The sequence below is a fragment of the Arabidopsis thaliana genome, chromosome 5 (assembly GCF_000001735.4).
Source record: "Arabidopsis thaliana chromosome 5, partial sequence".
NCBI classification, from domain to species: Eukaryota; Viridiplantae; Streptophyta; class Magnoliopsida; order Brassicales; family Brassicaceae; genus Arabidopsis; species Arabidopsis thaliana.
In genome coordinates, this window is record NC_003076.8 from 22,983,802 (window position 1) to 23,000,530 (window position 16,729).

The 16,729-nt window shown below is 31.7% G+C and overlaps 2 protein-coding genes and 4 long non-coding RNA genes across 13 annotated transcripts; 2 read left to right on the forward strand and 4 right to left on the reverse strand.

Moving 5' to 3' along the window:
- Positions 1-1,313: 1,313 nt before the first annotated feature.
- On the reverse strand, positions 1,314-4,309 carry AT5G56850 (uncharacterized protein). Of its 8 annotated transcripts, NM_125068.4 has the most exons (12): positions 4,152-4,291; positions 3,999-4,058; positions 3,869-3,920; positions 3,698-3,771; positions 3,489-3,619; positions 3,316-3,394; positions 3,109-3,203; positions 2,580-3,017; positions 1,978-2,490; positions 1,766-1,894; positions 1,621-1,690; positions 1,314-1,484 (listed from the first exon to the last, which is right to left on the reverse strand). In NM_125068.4, exons 1-11 carry the CDS (start codon positions 4,174-4,176, stop codon positions 1,631-1,633), a joined length of 1,656 nt encoding a protein of 551 aa, NP_200496.2. In that variant the 5' UTR covers positions 4,177-4,291; the 3' UTR covers positions 1,314-1,484; positions 1,621-1,630. The 8 variants fall into 8 exon arrangements, with proteins under 8 accessions (NP_200496.2, NP_001332288.1, NP_001318815.1 ...); NM_001345218.1 differs by having other exon boundaries at positions 1,361-1,484; positions 3,109-3,394; positions 4,152-4,307; NM_001345220.1 differs by having other exon boundaries at positions 1,362-1,690; positions 4,152-4,309.
- A 1,105-nt stretch (positions 4,310-5,414) lies between these two features.
- On the reverse strand, positions 5,415-7,729 carry GNC (GATA type zinc finger transcription factor family protein). Its single transcript, NM_125069.3, has 3 exons — positions 7,278-7,729; positions 6,521-7,000; positions 5,415-6,272 (listed from the first exon to the last, which is right to left on the reverse strand). Exons 1-3 carry the CDS (start codon positions 7,548-7,550, stop codon positions 5,829-5,831), a joined length of 1,197 nt encoding a protein of 398 aa, NP_200497.1. The 5' UTR covers positions 7,551-7,729; the 3' UTR covers positions 5,415-5,828.
- Positions 7,730-9,064: 1,335 nt separating this feature from the next.
- On the forward strand, positions 9,065-9,387 carry AT5G08645. Its single transcript, NR_143093.1, has one exon. It is a non-coding gene; the product is annotated as an other RNA (long non-coding RNA).
- On the reverse strand, positions 9,065-9,540 carry AT5G08635. Its single transcript, NR_143092.1, has one exon. It is a non-coding gene; the product is annotated as an other RNA (long non-coding RNA).
- A 1,103-nt stretch (positions 9,541-10,643) lies between these two features.
- AT5G08655 lies at positions 10,644-10,848 on the reverse strand. The gene has a single exon (NR_143094.1). It is a non-coding gene; the product is annotated as an other RNA (long non-coding RNA).
- Positions 10,676-10,924, forward strand: AT5G08665. The gene has a single exon (NR_143095.1). It is a non-coding gene; the product is annotated as an other RNA (long non-coding RNA).
- The last annotated feature ends 5,805 nt before the right edge of the window (positions 10,925-16,729 follow it).

A 16,729-nucleotide genomic window follows, 5' to 3' on the forward strand; every position in this document is an offset into this window, starting at 1 on the left:
CAATGTATTTCGTAGTTACTTTAAAATAGGTATATTTGTTTCTTTATGGGGAACCATTGGCTAATATTGAAGAAGGATTGGGAACAAATTAGTAAATTTTTATTGGTGTGAGTGGTCCCTTGTTATCATGTCAATACACCAATAATCACTTTTAAGTTACAAAGACATTTCACCCAACCCTTTTGGCGGGTCCTATGCTTATCAATGACTAAAATATATGAGGCTTCAAATTATTTCATTTTTACTCAAAAATAAACCAAAAGTCTATTATATCTTTCAAAGATCCAAATCATGTGGTCGATAAAATGAATGTCAATAAAATATCCTATCTAGATTTTGTTTCGACATATGTTTGGTTTCTATTATACAAGTTATCTAATAAATCATTTTGTTTATATTATAAGCTATTTATTTCCTATATGTAGTAGTTTTGTAGGGAATAATTTTCTACACAAACTGTTTTTACTGTCGCACAAAAAATTTGATAAGTTGAAGAGCTAGATTTTTATAGATTTGTAGATTATATGAAATATTTGTTAAGTTATAATATGGTAGAAAATTGCGAATGAGACTTTTTGTAAATTAAAAAAAAAATCGTGGAATGAGACTCCAACATGTGACGTAGATCGAGAGAGAGAAGGATGATTATGGTTCCTGTCTCTTAGGAGAATGTATTAATTTACCTTTCGGACGAGTTAGTTGTTGAATTCATCATTTTCAAGTTATCATTTCTTTAGAAACTATTTCTAGCATTGAATTTTTAGTTCTAAGTTCTAACAACCGCCAGATATGACTAAGTTTTATTCTCTCTGTGTATGTATCAGTATAAATGTTATTTTCATATATACATAAAAGATAGTATTAGACTGCAAGTAAACCTGAACAAAATTGATATATCCTCCTTAGCATTATAGTATTTAATGTATTAGACTATATTCTTTGGCTCTTTTGCTTTGACTGTTTCTTTATGACTCATAGCATAATATTTATACACTATTGTTTTCTGAATCTTCTCTCATATTAATAAATTTAATAAATTCCACATTGCAAAAGCTCAAGAGCATACTTCATAAAATGAAAATAAAATTTATGATATAGATGAAATAATGTACAAATTATCCCGACAAGATTAAAAAAATGATGTGGATCAGCTAACCCGTTTATAGCAAAGTTTTAATGGGCCTATTTAGTAGTATGGACCAACCTTATGTACGGATTTGGGCTCATAACCAGACCGATTAAATTTACTTTTTTCTAGGACTCCTCTTCAATGGTACTAATTTTGAAATAACCCCTTTATATATGCGTGTATCTCACATTTAACCAAATATTTCTGTTTGATCAATTGGCACCTGAAGAATTGGAAACTTGAAATTTTATTTAACGCCTGAAAGCGTGTTATTGAAAACTATAAATATGTGCAATAATACAAGTATAAGTTTAAAAGAACTGATCCAATCCTCTCAAACGCAGTATTGGCTCATCTGCAGAAAGCATTATCGAAGGAAGGAAATATCAGGGAAAGCTTATAACACAAGAACCCTACTTTACTTTAACTTTCGTCCGTAACAAGAAACAAAACAGAGTTCAAAACGGCTTCATTTTTAAGCGGACAGAAACCTGTTTAAGTTCATTGTCGTGTCAAAAACACCAATCCTGCAAAACCCACCACGATCAACGCACGCATCACCTGAAAGTTACAACAATATGATGAAAAGATTTTGGTTTGTCAATAAGCCCTAAACATGTCGGTTGATAAACTCACTTGCCCAACAGGTCGTCCTGAACTTTCTGACTCTGCAGAGTTCTCAGACTTTTGTTTCTTTGATCGCTCAATGTTCGTCCACTTGTTGTTGCTATTTATTTTCGCGATGTTTATGCAACGGCTTCCCCTCTGAAAATGTTTCAGATAAACGCAAATTTAAGATATATCATACAAAAGATTGTAACAACCACTAACGACCACTGCTTTTGTACCTCACCGATGTTTTCCCTAGTAGACTCGTCTATCCTTTTTTGTAACAAATTTGCTTCTGCTAAATCCAAATCCAAATGTCTTGTTCCTAAATCTGTTTCGCAACACAAATCTTTTGCCTCATCTGGAAATATCCAGAGACGAGATCCTCGTGCATTCTCAAGTTGAGAATCTTTCAACCACACAGATTTGTTCTGTTTCTTCTCATCATCCCTTACTTCTACCACCAAACTTCGTCTTTGCGTACTTAACAAGTCACTTCTTCTAGTGCTATGCTCAAGACTCTTGTCCTCTATATCCATTGTCCTTTCATCTCTTGAAACTATTACTAAATCATCACATCTATCTGTGTTATCACTACACACTGACTTCTCCATATTATTAAAGCTTATTATCTTCCTTTCTTCCGATTTCTCTAGATTCACAGTGCTTTCCGCTGGTGGTTGCGCCTTAGTTTTCTCCTCCGCATCTTTACAAGAATCAGTTTGAATCTTCGCTGTCCTAATTTTTGTATCCTGTTAAAAGATCTAGAGATTCTTACTCCAAAACATTTTGAAAACCATCTTGATCACAGACTGATATACTCAAAACCTTTCGAAATTACCTGAGTAACTTTGACCTCAAAGTTGCTAATCATTTTCCGCACATTGTTCAAATTTGAATCTGACATACTCCGCCTCATTGACTTCCGTTTAGGCTTTCTTTCCGGTTTGCTCAAACCCGTCTCTTCTTGCTTCACTAACGATACACTCTCGGGGGTTTTAGCCTCTGTAAACTTCTTTCTCGGTTTGCTCAATCCCTTATCTTCCTGCTTCACTAACAATACACTCTCGGCCTCTATAAGCTTCTTGCTTGGTTTGTTCAAACCCTTATCTTCTTGCTTCACTAACGATACACTTTCGAGTTTTTTAACCTCGGGAACCTTCTTGCTTGAAGAAACATCTGAAGAAGATAGTTGAATATTCGTCTTCTCGACTGAATCTTTTACTTCAGGCTTCCACATTATAAGATTTGACGAAACCGGATCTCTATCTGCATTAGTCTACATCAGGTGGAAAAATCAGTGATCTAAGAAAAAATATTTCGAATTTTTGTATAAACAAAACTGTATCAAAATGACTACTAATCATTACTTTCAGCTTTGTTTCTTGAGACAGACCAAGATTTGTCTTTGAACTAGCAACAGCCACGATGTCTCGAGATTGCATTGAACTTAAAGATGACAAATCTCTCATCACATCAAGAGCAAGAGCAAAAACAAACAAACATTTAGAAACACAACTTAACAATGTAAAAAACAAAAAAAAAAGGAAAATTCTTATTTCTTTTCATAGATTAACCTGAAGCAATGCTTTTAGATTTGGTAAAAGAACTGCCATTGACAAGCTCCTCATGCTTCTTTCGCAATGCAGATTGTCTCTTTCAAAACAATCAAAACACAGTACCAATTGGAATCATCAAGATTGGAATTTTGCAGAGCTCAATGAAACAGAACATAATGAATTTGCTTTACCAAGAAACGTATGCGATTTCGATCTTCCTCACTGAGAACAAACTGCATTTTCAATTGAACATTTCCATAGCCATTGAATGAAAGTTTCTCTTCCAAGAAACCACTCTCTATTATCATTCTTGTCTCTATCTCTACCTCCAAAAACCCTCAAATTCAGAAAATCTAATAAAACCACTAATTTGATCTCTAGAGTTGTAAAAAGAACACACCTTTCTGTAATATTTGGTTTCCATTAACATCTAACAGAGTAACAATCAAATTCTCTCGGAGCCTCGTAACTGGACTGTGCCACATTGAATCCAAGAAGAAACAATAAACTGTCAAAATTTCTCAAAAAGTTCCAAACTTTAGAAATTCAAAAGGATCAGTAGAGAAATTACAAAATGTAGTCTCCTGAATCTGAAGTTTGATACTCTAGCTTTCCCATAGCAACTGATACAAGACGACAAATTAAAAATTTGAACTTTATCGAGTTAAAAGCGATTTGAGGAACAGATTTCAAGTTAATACCTTTAATGGAAGTGTTTGAAGAACCTGGAGAAGATGTCTGAACATCGATAAGACCAAGAACTGTGGATTTGAACAAGGCAAAGTTCAATTAGTGCTTAATGTGGTAATAGGACAATGCCCCAAATCGAAAGTTTCTTCCTTTAATTCTGTTACCTGAAACTTGTATTGTTCCTGGCATTTGTCAGAGGTATACACACGCAGACTTGAAAATTCGATTGGTTAAATTTGGTATTCAAGGATTTTTTTTAGTGGATTTTTTTTTTGTATGTAAGAAGAAAAAGAGTGAGGAAAGAAAATTTTGTGGATTAGATGGAAAAATATGTTTGTGGTTGAAATTAGATTTTGAATGTGGAGGGAATTGAGAGGGACCCCATTACTGTTTCTCTTGATGAATTTAATTAGTTACTCTAAATGCCAATTATTTGCTTTTTGCCTCATCCCATGATACATCATTAGTTATCAGATTAGGTTTTTGTTAATTGTCGTTTTTTGTTAATTTTGTTATTTTTTATTTATATTATAAGTATGATTCAATATTAATATTAGTTAACATTCTCTAAGTGCATGCTTTGTAGCTATGCTTGCATCTATTGGATCAATGTTCATGTATAAATTATGGTTTGTAAAATGCTTATTTAACATCAGTGTGTGTGTGCGTACTATGTGTATATAGTTGATTTAATTTGCTGTAACAAAAATAGATTAGTCATAGACTAGACCAAACTGATGTTTTAAAGTAAAAGTAGTTTACATAGTGATTGTTTTTTTTGGACAGTGATATTTTGAAGCTAAAGTATGTAGATTAGTAATTAATATTGATCATTATAAACCAATGATACATTCATAAGGATCTTAATATTAAAATAGTGTATAGTGAAAAAATAATTATATTTCACATTTTACATTTTTGATATATTTATGATTGGTGTGCTGTACTAGCTACTCATGACCCTAAGTAATAATGTAGCAGCGAAAGAAAAAAGTATTTTTTGATGTGTTGATTCAGACTTAGGTCAACCTATATGTGTTTTTTTTAAGTTTGAAATAAAATTAATTAGATCATTTTTTTTGGATAAAGGGCTTATATTAGTTAGATAATCTAATGAAAAAACTAGAAGAAAATATGTGGGCTTGCAAATATGTCGTCGTCTTAAAATGCAACACAAACGTATTATCTTCTTCACACATGATCTCTTGTCTTATATACGCATTCATATTATCCCATATCAACCATCTTTACCCTCATCTTTATATTTTGTGTTCAGTATATTCTCACAAGCAATTAAATCCAAAATAGTCAATTTAAAGCATTTCTAAGAAAAATTACACTACTATTATGAGCTTCAAAAATATATTTAAATTTTGAATGATACCAAATACTAGACGTACAATTTTAAAGCTGGTAATCCATTTATGATTGAGCTAAATTGTGATGATATGTATATTGTATAAAGATAAACACATAAATAAAAGTACCCTTAATTGATTATATTATTTCTCCAACCTCGTTACACAATACAGTACTATAAAACTTGTAAATGAACAAGAATTACCCACATTATCGGGTGACTAATGTTCGTTCCATCGGAAAACAAAAACACAACAAACTCAAAACCAAAATCTCCATAAACATATATAGAGCTATTAATTATCATATTAAACTCTCACACACTCTTATTATAAAATGTTTTGACTCCTGATATTAGACCAACTGCAAAAACTAAACTAATCACTCCAAGATTTAACAATCAATCATTATTATGATTACTATAATCTATATATTACTATTAAAATAAACCTTTTTGTAATGAGGATATTGTGATGATCTGATCAACCGTGAACCATTCCATACGACAGAGCCATGAGCAAAACAGCAGCCTCCTTCTCATCTTGTGGGAACACTTGTTGATAAGCTGAGCTTTTGCTCAACATTATTGTCAAATCATCGAAGCAAAATTTGTTTGACGAAATCGAAGAATTAGAAGAAGTTGTAGATTTGCTGATCTCTGAATCTCCGGCAACCGTTTCCGCTTCCATTTCCTTCTCCTCTTCCTCTTTGATCTTGCACTTTTTGGCCTTGGCCACCATTGGAGGAGAGTGATTGTATTTTTCCCCTCCGTTTGATCTCTTTTTTTTATTTTGCAACTTCTTTTTCAGCGGTAATTGTTGCACTCGGGGCGCTACCGCCACCTCTTGGTCGCCGGCTGCAGCGGCCGCGGCCATAGCGGCTCGCCTTGCCTTTCTTTGCCGTATACCACATGCGTTACAAAGAGACTGCAATGATAAATGAAAATTAGTATGCGAACTGTAGATGACAAAAAAAAAATCATAGAATGTTGGACTTATGAGTATCATTGATTAAAGTATTAATGTTTAAAGGATGTATCAGGTTTAAATAAATTAAATATCTACATTCTTGAAATATAACTATTAATTTTAAAAATGTGAACTAAACTAGGTAGATATAGATAGTATGACATATATCAAGACAATTTCGATTGAAGTAAGTGTGATTAATCTACCTTGGGACCTCGAGGTCCACTTCGCCAAAGAGGAGTCTTGGTGGTGTTACAATCCGAACAAACCCTAATCACGCCATTGTTATTACTATAACCGTTCTCGTTGATTGTATTGTAGCGATTCTCGGTGGTCGCGGCCGTGGTCTTCCTGGTCAAGACGTTCTTGAAATTAAGATCTTCATGGTGATCCTCGTCGAAATTAGTCTTATGATTCAAAGGGTAGTGATCACTTTCTTTATGATTATTATTATTAGTCTGATCAATGAGCTGTTTATTGTTGGTGATTGTTTTCTTGATCAACCGCATCTTTGGGGACATCAACCACTTGTCGGAGTCTGAATCGGGTTTTGTCGGGTTTTGATGAAGAGGATGGGGTTGGTCTTCGTGATCTTTTTTCCTTATCGTTAGTTTCAGTCTTGTCTCCTTCTTTGGCACCATGTGATCGCATGCTGATGATCCACCGTTAGCCACAAACATCTTGGCCTGGTATATATATATCACCGATCAAGGTTTATAATCAACAACAGATGGAATTGTACATAATAATATAATGATATGGCTTCTTAAGATCCCTCCTTTTTATTTGATAAATTAAATTTCGTCTATATAGAATTCTCGACATACAAATTCAGAAACTAATATTATTGTATGAATTTTACATGATCAGGCATGATTTTAACTGCTAAACTAAAAAGAACGATCGTACAAGAATAACATTTATACACACACACTTAAGGTTGATATGTAATTGTAAATTTACCTTGAGGGGTTGAGAAAGATGGAGATGATCAGCGTGATAAGTGTTGTTGTAGGCAACATGTTGATCTTCTTGAGAGTTGATCAAGAAAGGGAGGTAAGAGGAGAGCGATGAAATGGACGAAGAAGAAGATGAAGAATTAGAAGGGACTTGATGATGATGATGATGATGATGATGATGAAGCGAGGAAGAGGATCCAAGAGGATAGAAAAAGGGTTGTTCGTGATGGTTTTGATCTTCGTTAAGATCTATCGAGTAATGAAAATTTGAATCCATTGATGAGATAAACAAATGAAGACACAAAGAGAGAGAGAAAGAAAGCTAAGATGAGAGATTGAGAGAGATCATAGACGGCAAAAAGAGTCCAAGCTATACTATGTTTGATCCTTTTTAAAGGCAATGAGATGAGACACGAGCCAAACACACATGGTCTCTATTATATTCATATATAAAATATATCAGTTTAATAAATGGTTTACGTGAGTCTAGAGTTAGGGTACTTATGTCTCTGTATACATCAACTTGTACAGTGAATTTTAGAAGACATGGATAAAATACTGTTTTAAAATCCTACTTTCGGACAAGTCCGGATGTCATACCAATGATTTTAATTTTTTTAATGTCCTTTTTATATGTTTTTTTCTAATTTAGAAAAAAAAGCTCTAAACTTCTAGTTTTCTCAAATGACCATAAAGTATTATGAGATTCGAATCCATAATTTTATTTGCATATGCTATAACGGACATGCGATCCAGTAATCCTTGATGAGCTAGTAAAGAAAGCTTGTTGTTTTTTTCTTGGATTGATTTAAGAAAATGGATACAAATAAATAACTGAAATGATCAGTAATAGTAAATGGTCAATATTTACATTAAGAAAGTTGAAAATATATGTATATGTATATATATAATTAATTAATTTAGAGGTTCACGTGAGTCCATGGCACCCATACAAACCAAACACATGAGACAAACTGTGTGTATGTGGAATGGTACTGGACGGCCCCATTCAAAACAAACCCTATCTGTAATTTCCTTACCCCACTAGAGAGACACAGAAAATTAAAAATAAAACCCTAATTTATATAAATATTGGAGAGTGAGAGCCACACAAATCATGATAATAATTGAAACAAATAAGATCCTTTTACTTGTTGTCTTTTCAAATCTAGGGTTTCCTAGATCTCATCAAGGCTCTATTATAGAAAAAGAAAAAAAAAAAAGTCAAAATTTGGATTTCTCATGTTCTTTTCATATGTATATATACCGTTAAACTAAAAATCTACTGTATTCATGAAGAATCACTAAAAAGGTTAGATTTTCAGCTCTATGAATTTTTACTAGATTTTATTAAATCGTATCAGTCAAAACAAATTTAGAATAAATATTGATTGATAAATTTTAGAAAGTATATTACATTCTCTTATTTTCTCAACCAAAAAAAAACAAACTTCTCTTATTTAAAATGAATATCTAACTAGCGTCTGTAAATATGTCTATTGACAAATAAAAAATTAAAAAAAAAAAATGAGAAACAAAAAAGAGTCAATTAGCATTACGTGAAAAAACGTCAAAAATAAATAAATAAATAGAAATGACAAATAGTTAGTGTTTATCTTTCAGATAAGTCAGTGGATCTTCTTAAAATTCCCCTACGAGTAGTGTTAGTTAGTACCTAAAATTATAGACTTTGTTGTGATAAGCCATCAATCATATAACATGGATTGTTAAAAGTTCAAATAAGTCCAACACTGATTCGTTGGTTTATTTCCTGATAATCAAAGTTTACTCAATTGGCATAACAAATTCAAGATCTCTTGAAAACGTAGTATATATGCTATATGTAACTCGTGATCCTTTCAACTGCATGTGATCCATCAATAATCCTCCCAGAGGATAGAGAACGAAATGATCCATGATTGAGAGATAGGAAGCGAGGCAGAGGGAGAAGAGATCAGAGATCTAGAGAGAGGAGATGAATAGAGAGAAGAGATAGGTTTAGAATGGTAAAGGAAGAAAACATCCCACCTTAGTATTGCCAAACTTATTCAATTCCTTCTCATCAGATTATACAGATCATTGAGGACCCCCACACACAAAGAGACAATCCATCTTTATTTTTCAAAATTTAAAATTGGCCCATCAATTTGTAACAATTCTTAAGCTAACTAAATGATCTAAGGAAAAAATAATAATTGATATTAATTTTCTGCTATATTTAGTAGCTTTTTATATGGGATCAGATTATGATCTATATATAACTCCCAATTTTCTAACACATACTATAGGATTTGGTCAATGCATCTTATGATATCACTATTGTTAGAAACGTTTTTTCAATATCACAGTGTACAAAGTCGAATAAGATGTTATGCACTGAGAGAAATGATTTACGCTTTATAGATTATCTACTCCCTCGATCGAACTGAAAGAGACCATATATATAGACGATAGAAACTTCATAGACAACAAAGATAACAATTGGTTTGTGACCAAAACATATGTGTTTTCCATTAGTTACACCTTGTTTAAACTACAACAATCCAAAACAAGCAAAACATTGTATATTAGTGTGCACAAAAGAGCACAATAATGAAAATTGTATGGATGTGAGGATAAATCTCTTCTTTTTTTGATAAACGAGGATAAATCTCATATGTCTCATGTATATTAAGGGCCAAAAAAATCTACACAGACGGGATAAAATCAAATGAAGAAAAGTGATTGTTGAAATTTGAGTTTCCCTTTACTGTACTATCACATGCCAAAAAAGTCATTTGTTTTCTTTTGAGTAATAATAAAATTAGTAAATAATATTACTATTGGTGTCGGGATAAAAATGAAATATTACTATTGGTTACTTTAACGGTAAGTATCTAGATGGGGAAAAAAAAAACTGTACACAAATGAATTGTACTCTTCATTTTTTACATGACTTTGCAGTTGCATCACTTCTCAATCTTGGGTTTGCTTTTCAGGCTCAAAAAAGTTTTTGCCAACTTTTTCATTTCTTACCAAATCGGGTCAGTCCATTAATCAAAACACGTTATAGGAATTTTAACGCATAAAACAAAAAACAAAAACAAAAAACCAGAAGAAAACATGGAAATTGATGATCACGAATGTATATGCAATCTGTTACCGTTAATGCATTAAAACGTAATGAAAAAACATGGAAATTATTTAACAGTACGTGACGTCAATAATAGTACTGTATTACTTTTGAAAAGGTTTAAATGTCTTTAACAAAAAAAAGAAAGGGTTTCAAAGTAAAGTAGCACTATAAAATTTAATCCCATTCTACGATTATCGTTGTCTTAATTATCATTAGCTCTATTACCATTATCATTAAAGGTTGAAAAAAGAAAAGAAAAGAGAACACTGCAAATCAGAGGTAGTTTGACCACTGTTCTTTCTCGTCGATTATATTATAATATTTGACTAAGCTTTCTTTTGTTCTGTGTTCTTGAAAAGCGAGCTGAGCAGAGCCGTTGGATCATGGAAACGGAGATCGATGAGCGAAGAGATAGATAAATAGAGGGAAGAGAGAGATTGGTAGGCTAGCTCTCTGAGCTCTTAAGGGTTTTGTTCTTTCAGGTTCTCAAAAAAGACAGCATGCGATCTATCAATCTCCTTCAATGTTTTAACACATGTACCTCTTTTGAATTATCATCAAAACCGAGTCTAATTTTAAATATTTTCAGTCTCTCTCATATGTAAAATGCAGTGAGCCATCACATGTGCATAGTCATGCGTCTTCAACTATACGTTATATAAGCCAGAAAAAAAAATTCAATATTACATCTTGTTCTTATATAAAACCAAAGGATCACAAGAATCTTATATTAATTTCCAAAATTTCAAGCCTGAATTTCAAAGTCGTGAACGTTAAGATGTCTCTAACAAAATTACATCAATCCTAAACCTATATTATTATGACCACTAAAATATCATGCATCACTTAAATAGTTTAACTAGAAATGATCTAAATTGTCTTAGATACTTATATTCTTTTGTCAGGAAGTTAGTTGTTTCTTCCATATATGAGAAGGAATATAAGGTAATAATGGATATGATTATTATTTGTGTAAAACAGTCTTCAGTTATTCCATTATTAAATTTTTGGAGTTTGATCGACACAGATCTGTAGAAAGTTCTTCCTTAAAACTAACAAAAATTTGCAGCACAAAGTTAAACATTAACTCCCTTAATTAACCCATGTTTGATTCAAACGATCAGAGACATCATGGTATTCGACTTATTTATGGATCAAGTCATTTGGGGTTTGTTGTAGAGTTGTGGTAGTACCCTTTCTTTCTGAAGGGCTAGCAAGCGGAGTCTCCAAACAATTTTTTAATTAAGGGTGTTCACTAAAAATCGATTTCTTTTGAATTTTTTTGATATATTTTCTTTGTCACCGATTATTTTTTTCGACCTTTTAAAAAAAAAAATCAAGCTCCAAATTCGTTAAAGAGATATTATAAAATATGGAATTGTAAAAAATAGACGACGCACAATTTTACATTATTTTAAAAAACTTCCATACTTGGATAAAACGTTATATATTACTGTTACACCATAATATATGCATGTCGTTTTATATATTGTTTAATCGATTTGTGAGTATCAGATTTGGCATCCAAATCCTACAACCAAAACTTTGGGTAGCCTTGCGAAAACCATACACAAAGTGTTCTCCACATAAAAAATCGATCTAAACTAATCTCCACCTCTACTTCTTCTATATATAATCATAGATTTTATTGAAGACATTAAAGAAAGCTAGATATGAACAAGATATTTTACATTAATATATCTTGATATAAAAAGAAGAAGCTAGATATCAAAATAGACAAAGAAAACTTATTAATTATATATTTAATAAGATTACAAAAACAGGGACTGAAAAAAAGAAGAGAGACAGTGGACGGCCGCCATATAGGCATATAAGGTTCACATACAATGATGAATTGCCGAGAGAGTTTTTGTTCCTTCCTTCATATAGATCCCCGATTTTGTAATATGGACAGATAATAAGTTATAACTTAGAAATATTCATATTTAAATAGAAATATCCAAACGAAGTGACCAAGAAGATCACACATGCCAAGTTGTGTAAATAAAGAGAGATTTGAGTATTATTATTTATCTGAATCAGAAGCAATGGGCAATATGGAGCATACGAATCTAACTCTTCTAACAAATTGTATTGTCTCTTTTCCCGAATAAACATTGATCTTATATTTGGAAAGTGGTCACACGCTTCTCCTTACCGACAATCATCAACCCGGCTACTCGAACTTAAACCAAACCGGGCAGGTAAAGTAAAGATTAACCTAGATATCATATATAACCATGCTTGTTCTTGTTAGGTTTACAAAAATTAAAAAAGACTACTACCTAAAAAAAATTACAACTAAGATTTATTTATTTCAATAAATATCACAAACTTTAGGCTTTTGGACACTTTGGTTTTTTAGAACAGTACTATCATTTTGCACACACACACCAAAAAAAAAGAAAAAAAAAGAATAGTACTATCATATATAAATATTCCTAAAAGGTTACTAAACATAACTAAATCTCTTGTTTTTTCTAATTGTGTTGTTCTGGAACTAAAACTTGTTTTGTGGTATTTTGTGTGTTGTTGATATGTGATGTTGGTTTTGAATATTGATCATAACCAGATAAGCTACGTCAATGTTTTGATATATGTTGACCAATGAATCACTCAACGGTTAAAAGCTGACCACCTTATCTAAAAGGATTAGTAACTAACAGAAGTTCGAGTCGGTTTCATTAGGTGTACATCAGGTAAGCCCTAATTAATTGCACCCACTGAAACATATTAAAGGGAAAATGGTCAATTAGGACAGATTAGAAGTCATAACACATATGGATCACAATAAAAATCAAAACTATATATGCATAGATACATACATATAAGATGTAACGAAAGATTGAGATCCAAAAGAATAAACGATAGAGAGATGGGCTACGTATGCGGCTTATGGATCACAATCTCCAAGAAATTAAACACTTTTGGAAGCAACAAGACAGAGATACGTATATATATATTGTGTGTATGATGAATTATGTCAATTTTGAGTGTCAGTACAAATGGAGTTATGTCCAACATTTTGGTACTTTTCATGACTTGTCTTTTTTTGGTTTCTTCCCAATAAAATTTCCCCAAAGGGACCATTGATCACCTCTCTCTCTCATCTCTCTCTAATCTTCATCGCCGTATCCTCTGTCTTGTGACAGATTGATTTGTGTGATGTGAAACTCTCTCTCCCTCTCTTTGCATCGAATCATTCGTTTATTATCACAGTTTATAAATGACTTCATTCTAGTAATTTATACTTCATTCTATTTCGATCAAATCATATGTGCGTGGCGTAGAGAAAAAAAAATCGACATATGTGATATACTAGTAATTTATAAATGGTCACGGTAATTTGGGATGAGTTATAATCTAATGGAGTAGATTTTGGTAACATTTTTAACTTCGGTGGTTTAATGTTATATATACCCTGATAATGTGACCAACCAATTTATGCAGTAAAAGAAAACATGTAGTAAAAATAGGCGGTAGGAAAAGGGTAGAATTTGGAATGGTTTAGAAAAAGTATTAACTATCGATGGTATACAAAAATTGTGTTTGAAAATGGTTTTGAAAAGCTGACGTTTATAAAGAAAAAAAAAACTTAAACAACTGAAACGGTATAAAAAGTTTTACAAACAATCAGTAAGATTATACTGGATATGATAGTATCTGTAAATGCTCTACTACATTGAGATCACAATAAAAATTTGGTATAAACATAAATAAAGTTATCGAGAAAGATATATATATTTTAAAATTTTTATTCTGGACTACATTTTCACAAATTTTGCGAGCTCATAACAATCATTAAGCCTAGGCCGAAAGAAAATACAAAGTTTTCAGGCTCAGAAGTCCAAAATAGAATTTGAAGCCCGATAGTTCTGAACTTGTAAGCCCAATCATAGTGGTCCAAGAAAACAAGGATCACAATACAAGTTCGCATTGCAAACAAAAATTAGAAGAATAATCTATTAATCTTGTTACACTATTCTAGACGTAGATGAGTTTAACACTTCAATGCATTTACTCGATATCTAACTCTGCATATGTAGTCGTAATTTGGAATCAGCCTTATATATATTTTTAATATTAAAACTGGTTAACCAAACAGATTTTAAATTCTTATGTCTTAATATTAAAACTCCTTCAACAAGCTCATGTGGACCCAATATTAAAAAATTAGTTATTCACAAAATCATTGGATAAGATTAGTTTATCCACCATGATTATCCAAGAAAAAAACGTTACGTTCAAAGTTCGATTGATTTATTACGAAAGGAAATTAAAGAGATGTGTCGTATATTCTTATCCTTGATACAGAGCAATAAGATGATAAAGATATACGTGGATTTTAATAATAACACACGACCAACTAATATAGACTCACTCATTCACATCATATCGACACTAACAACGACAACGCGTTGTTTTCGTCCGTCATCAATCGCGTTCATTCGATCTTTATATTATAAAAAAAATTGTAAGTTGAAAATATGATCGCTGCAAAATTATATTTTCCATGGCCATTGACTCCTCCGTGTGAACTTAATTTCATTTTCCATTGCTTGCAATATTTATTAGAATTAGAAATTTCGATTCTAATATAACCCAGGGAATGATATTCATGTGACTTACTTTAACCCAAAAGAAAGTTAAAATCGAATATCCGTCTATATAGTTTATGGGAGTAAGTGTACATGTTGATTTAGGTGTTTAGTTTTTGTTAGATGACAAAAAAGGTAATGAGTTTGATTTATTCTTACTATTATATGTGGCCGTGAAACTTTTCCTAATGGTACATATGGACTTGGAAGTTGAAAATGATAACAAAGTAGTATACATATATTCTTTCTGTTTCATATTGTGTTAATGTGCTAGCCAATGACAAAACAGAAAATTTGATGAATTTTTTTACTAAGTGTAAGAAAAATTGAACGACCCTTATAATAAAGCCAATAAAATATAAAATATATTATCGTATTAATTCCAGAATTTGTTTGGGGTATGAATATAATTAATAAGGTTTTATTACGGAATGAAGTGCACTAGTTTCACATTGATCCATTTAGTAATGGATTCTGGTCCATTTAATGTGGAGCATTATTCGACGGTACAGTAATGTTTACATAGTCGGTTCCAAACTTCAAGCCCAGAATATAATCTGTTACTCATTATATATTGGTTGTGATTTCATCGTGTTTGGTCGAGTTTGTATTTATTTATAGGTAGTTTAGAAAATGTGAAGAGTTTTTTTCTAACTATTTTTTCCTAACCAGCTAGATTACACTTCTACAACTAGGGATCATAAAAGAAAAAAAAAACTTACCCAAACGGCCAAACCAAACCAACCAAAAAAATATACATAAATAAAAACATTATTTGTTTTTTTTTCCAACTACACATTAATTAAAGAAAACCTTGATTTATGTATAAAATATAAACTGATTAGTTTAGTTTAGCTAAAACACAAGCCAAAACTGACCCAATACCTATTTCAGTGTAGACAGAATAAATCAAAATATATATTTATAGGAAGGGTTTCAACTCTAAGCAATTTGACAGGTCCGAAGTCTTCACCTAATCAGATTTAATATCGGATTCCGACTAATTAACTAGACAAAATCATTTGACTGCAACCACTTAATCATCAACTTATAAACTTAAAAAAAAAAAAAAAAAAAAAAACTTAGAAACTAGCTTAGAGCGCTACTTACTACTTAGTGAATTTGGATATTATTGTTGTAACTTGAGCTAAAAAATGGGGTTGATAACACTTGGGTTGGAGGTCGAACTAGACATTGATCAACTAATATTTAATACTTTCAGATTATTTTTATCCTCCCCAACTAACTAAAATGTGAACATTGTATGCATTACAAGCAAACAAAATAAATAAAAATCAAAATGAAAACAAATGAATAAAGTTAAGAAAATTAACCAAATGTGAACGTTGTATGAATTACAAGCAAAACCAAAAATATATATCTAAAAAAGGATATGAAATTAGAATCATGTAAGAAAGAGAGATGGAGATGCCTAAAGGGTTAGGTAACTTTAGGTGCGTGTGGTGTGGTCAAAGCAAACAAATGAGCCATGTTGTTGAGCCACAGTTGGACAGTGGTTATGTGGTCATGAACCACCATTGGCTCTGTGGTATATACGTGTTTGGCGCAATTAACCGATCCAACTAACAAAAAGTACAACACTTTTTGAGCTCCATATATTTTCCTTACATCTCAAGACTTAATGAGCTCATATTTAAAAAATTTTATAAGAAGAAAATATAGCAATGCACAAATACAGTAATTTATTCGTCTTTAAATTACCTTGGTTAGTTAAGAAATTAG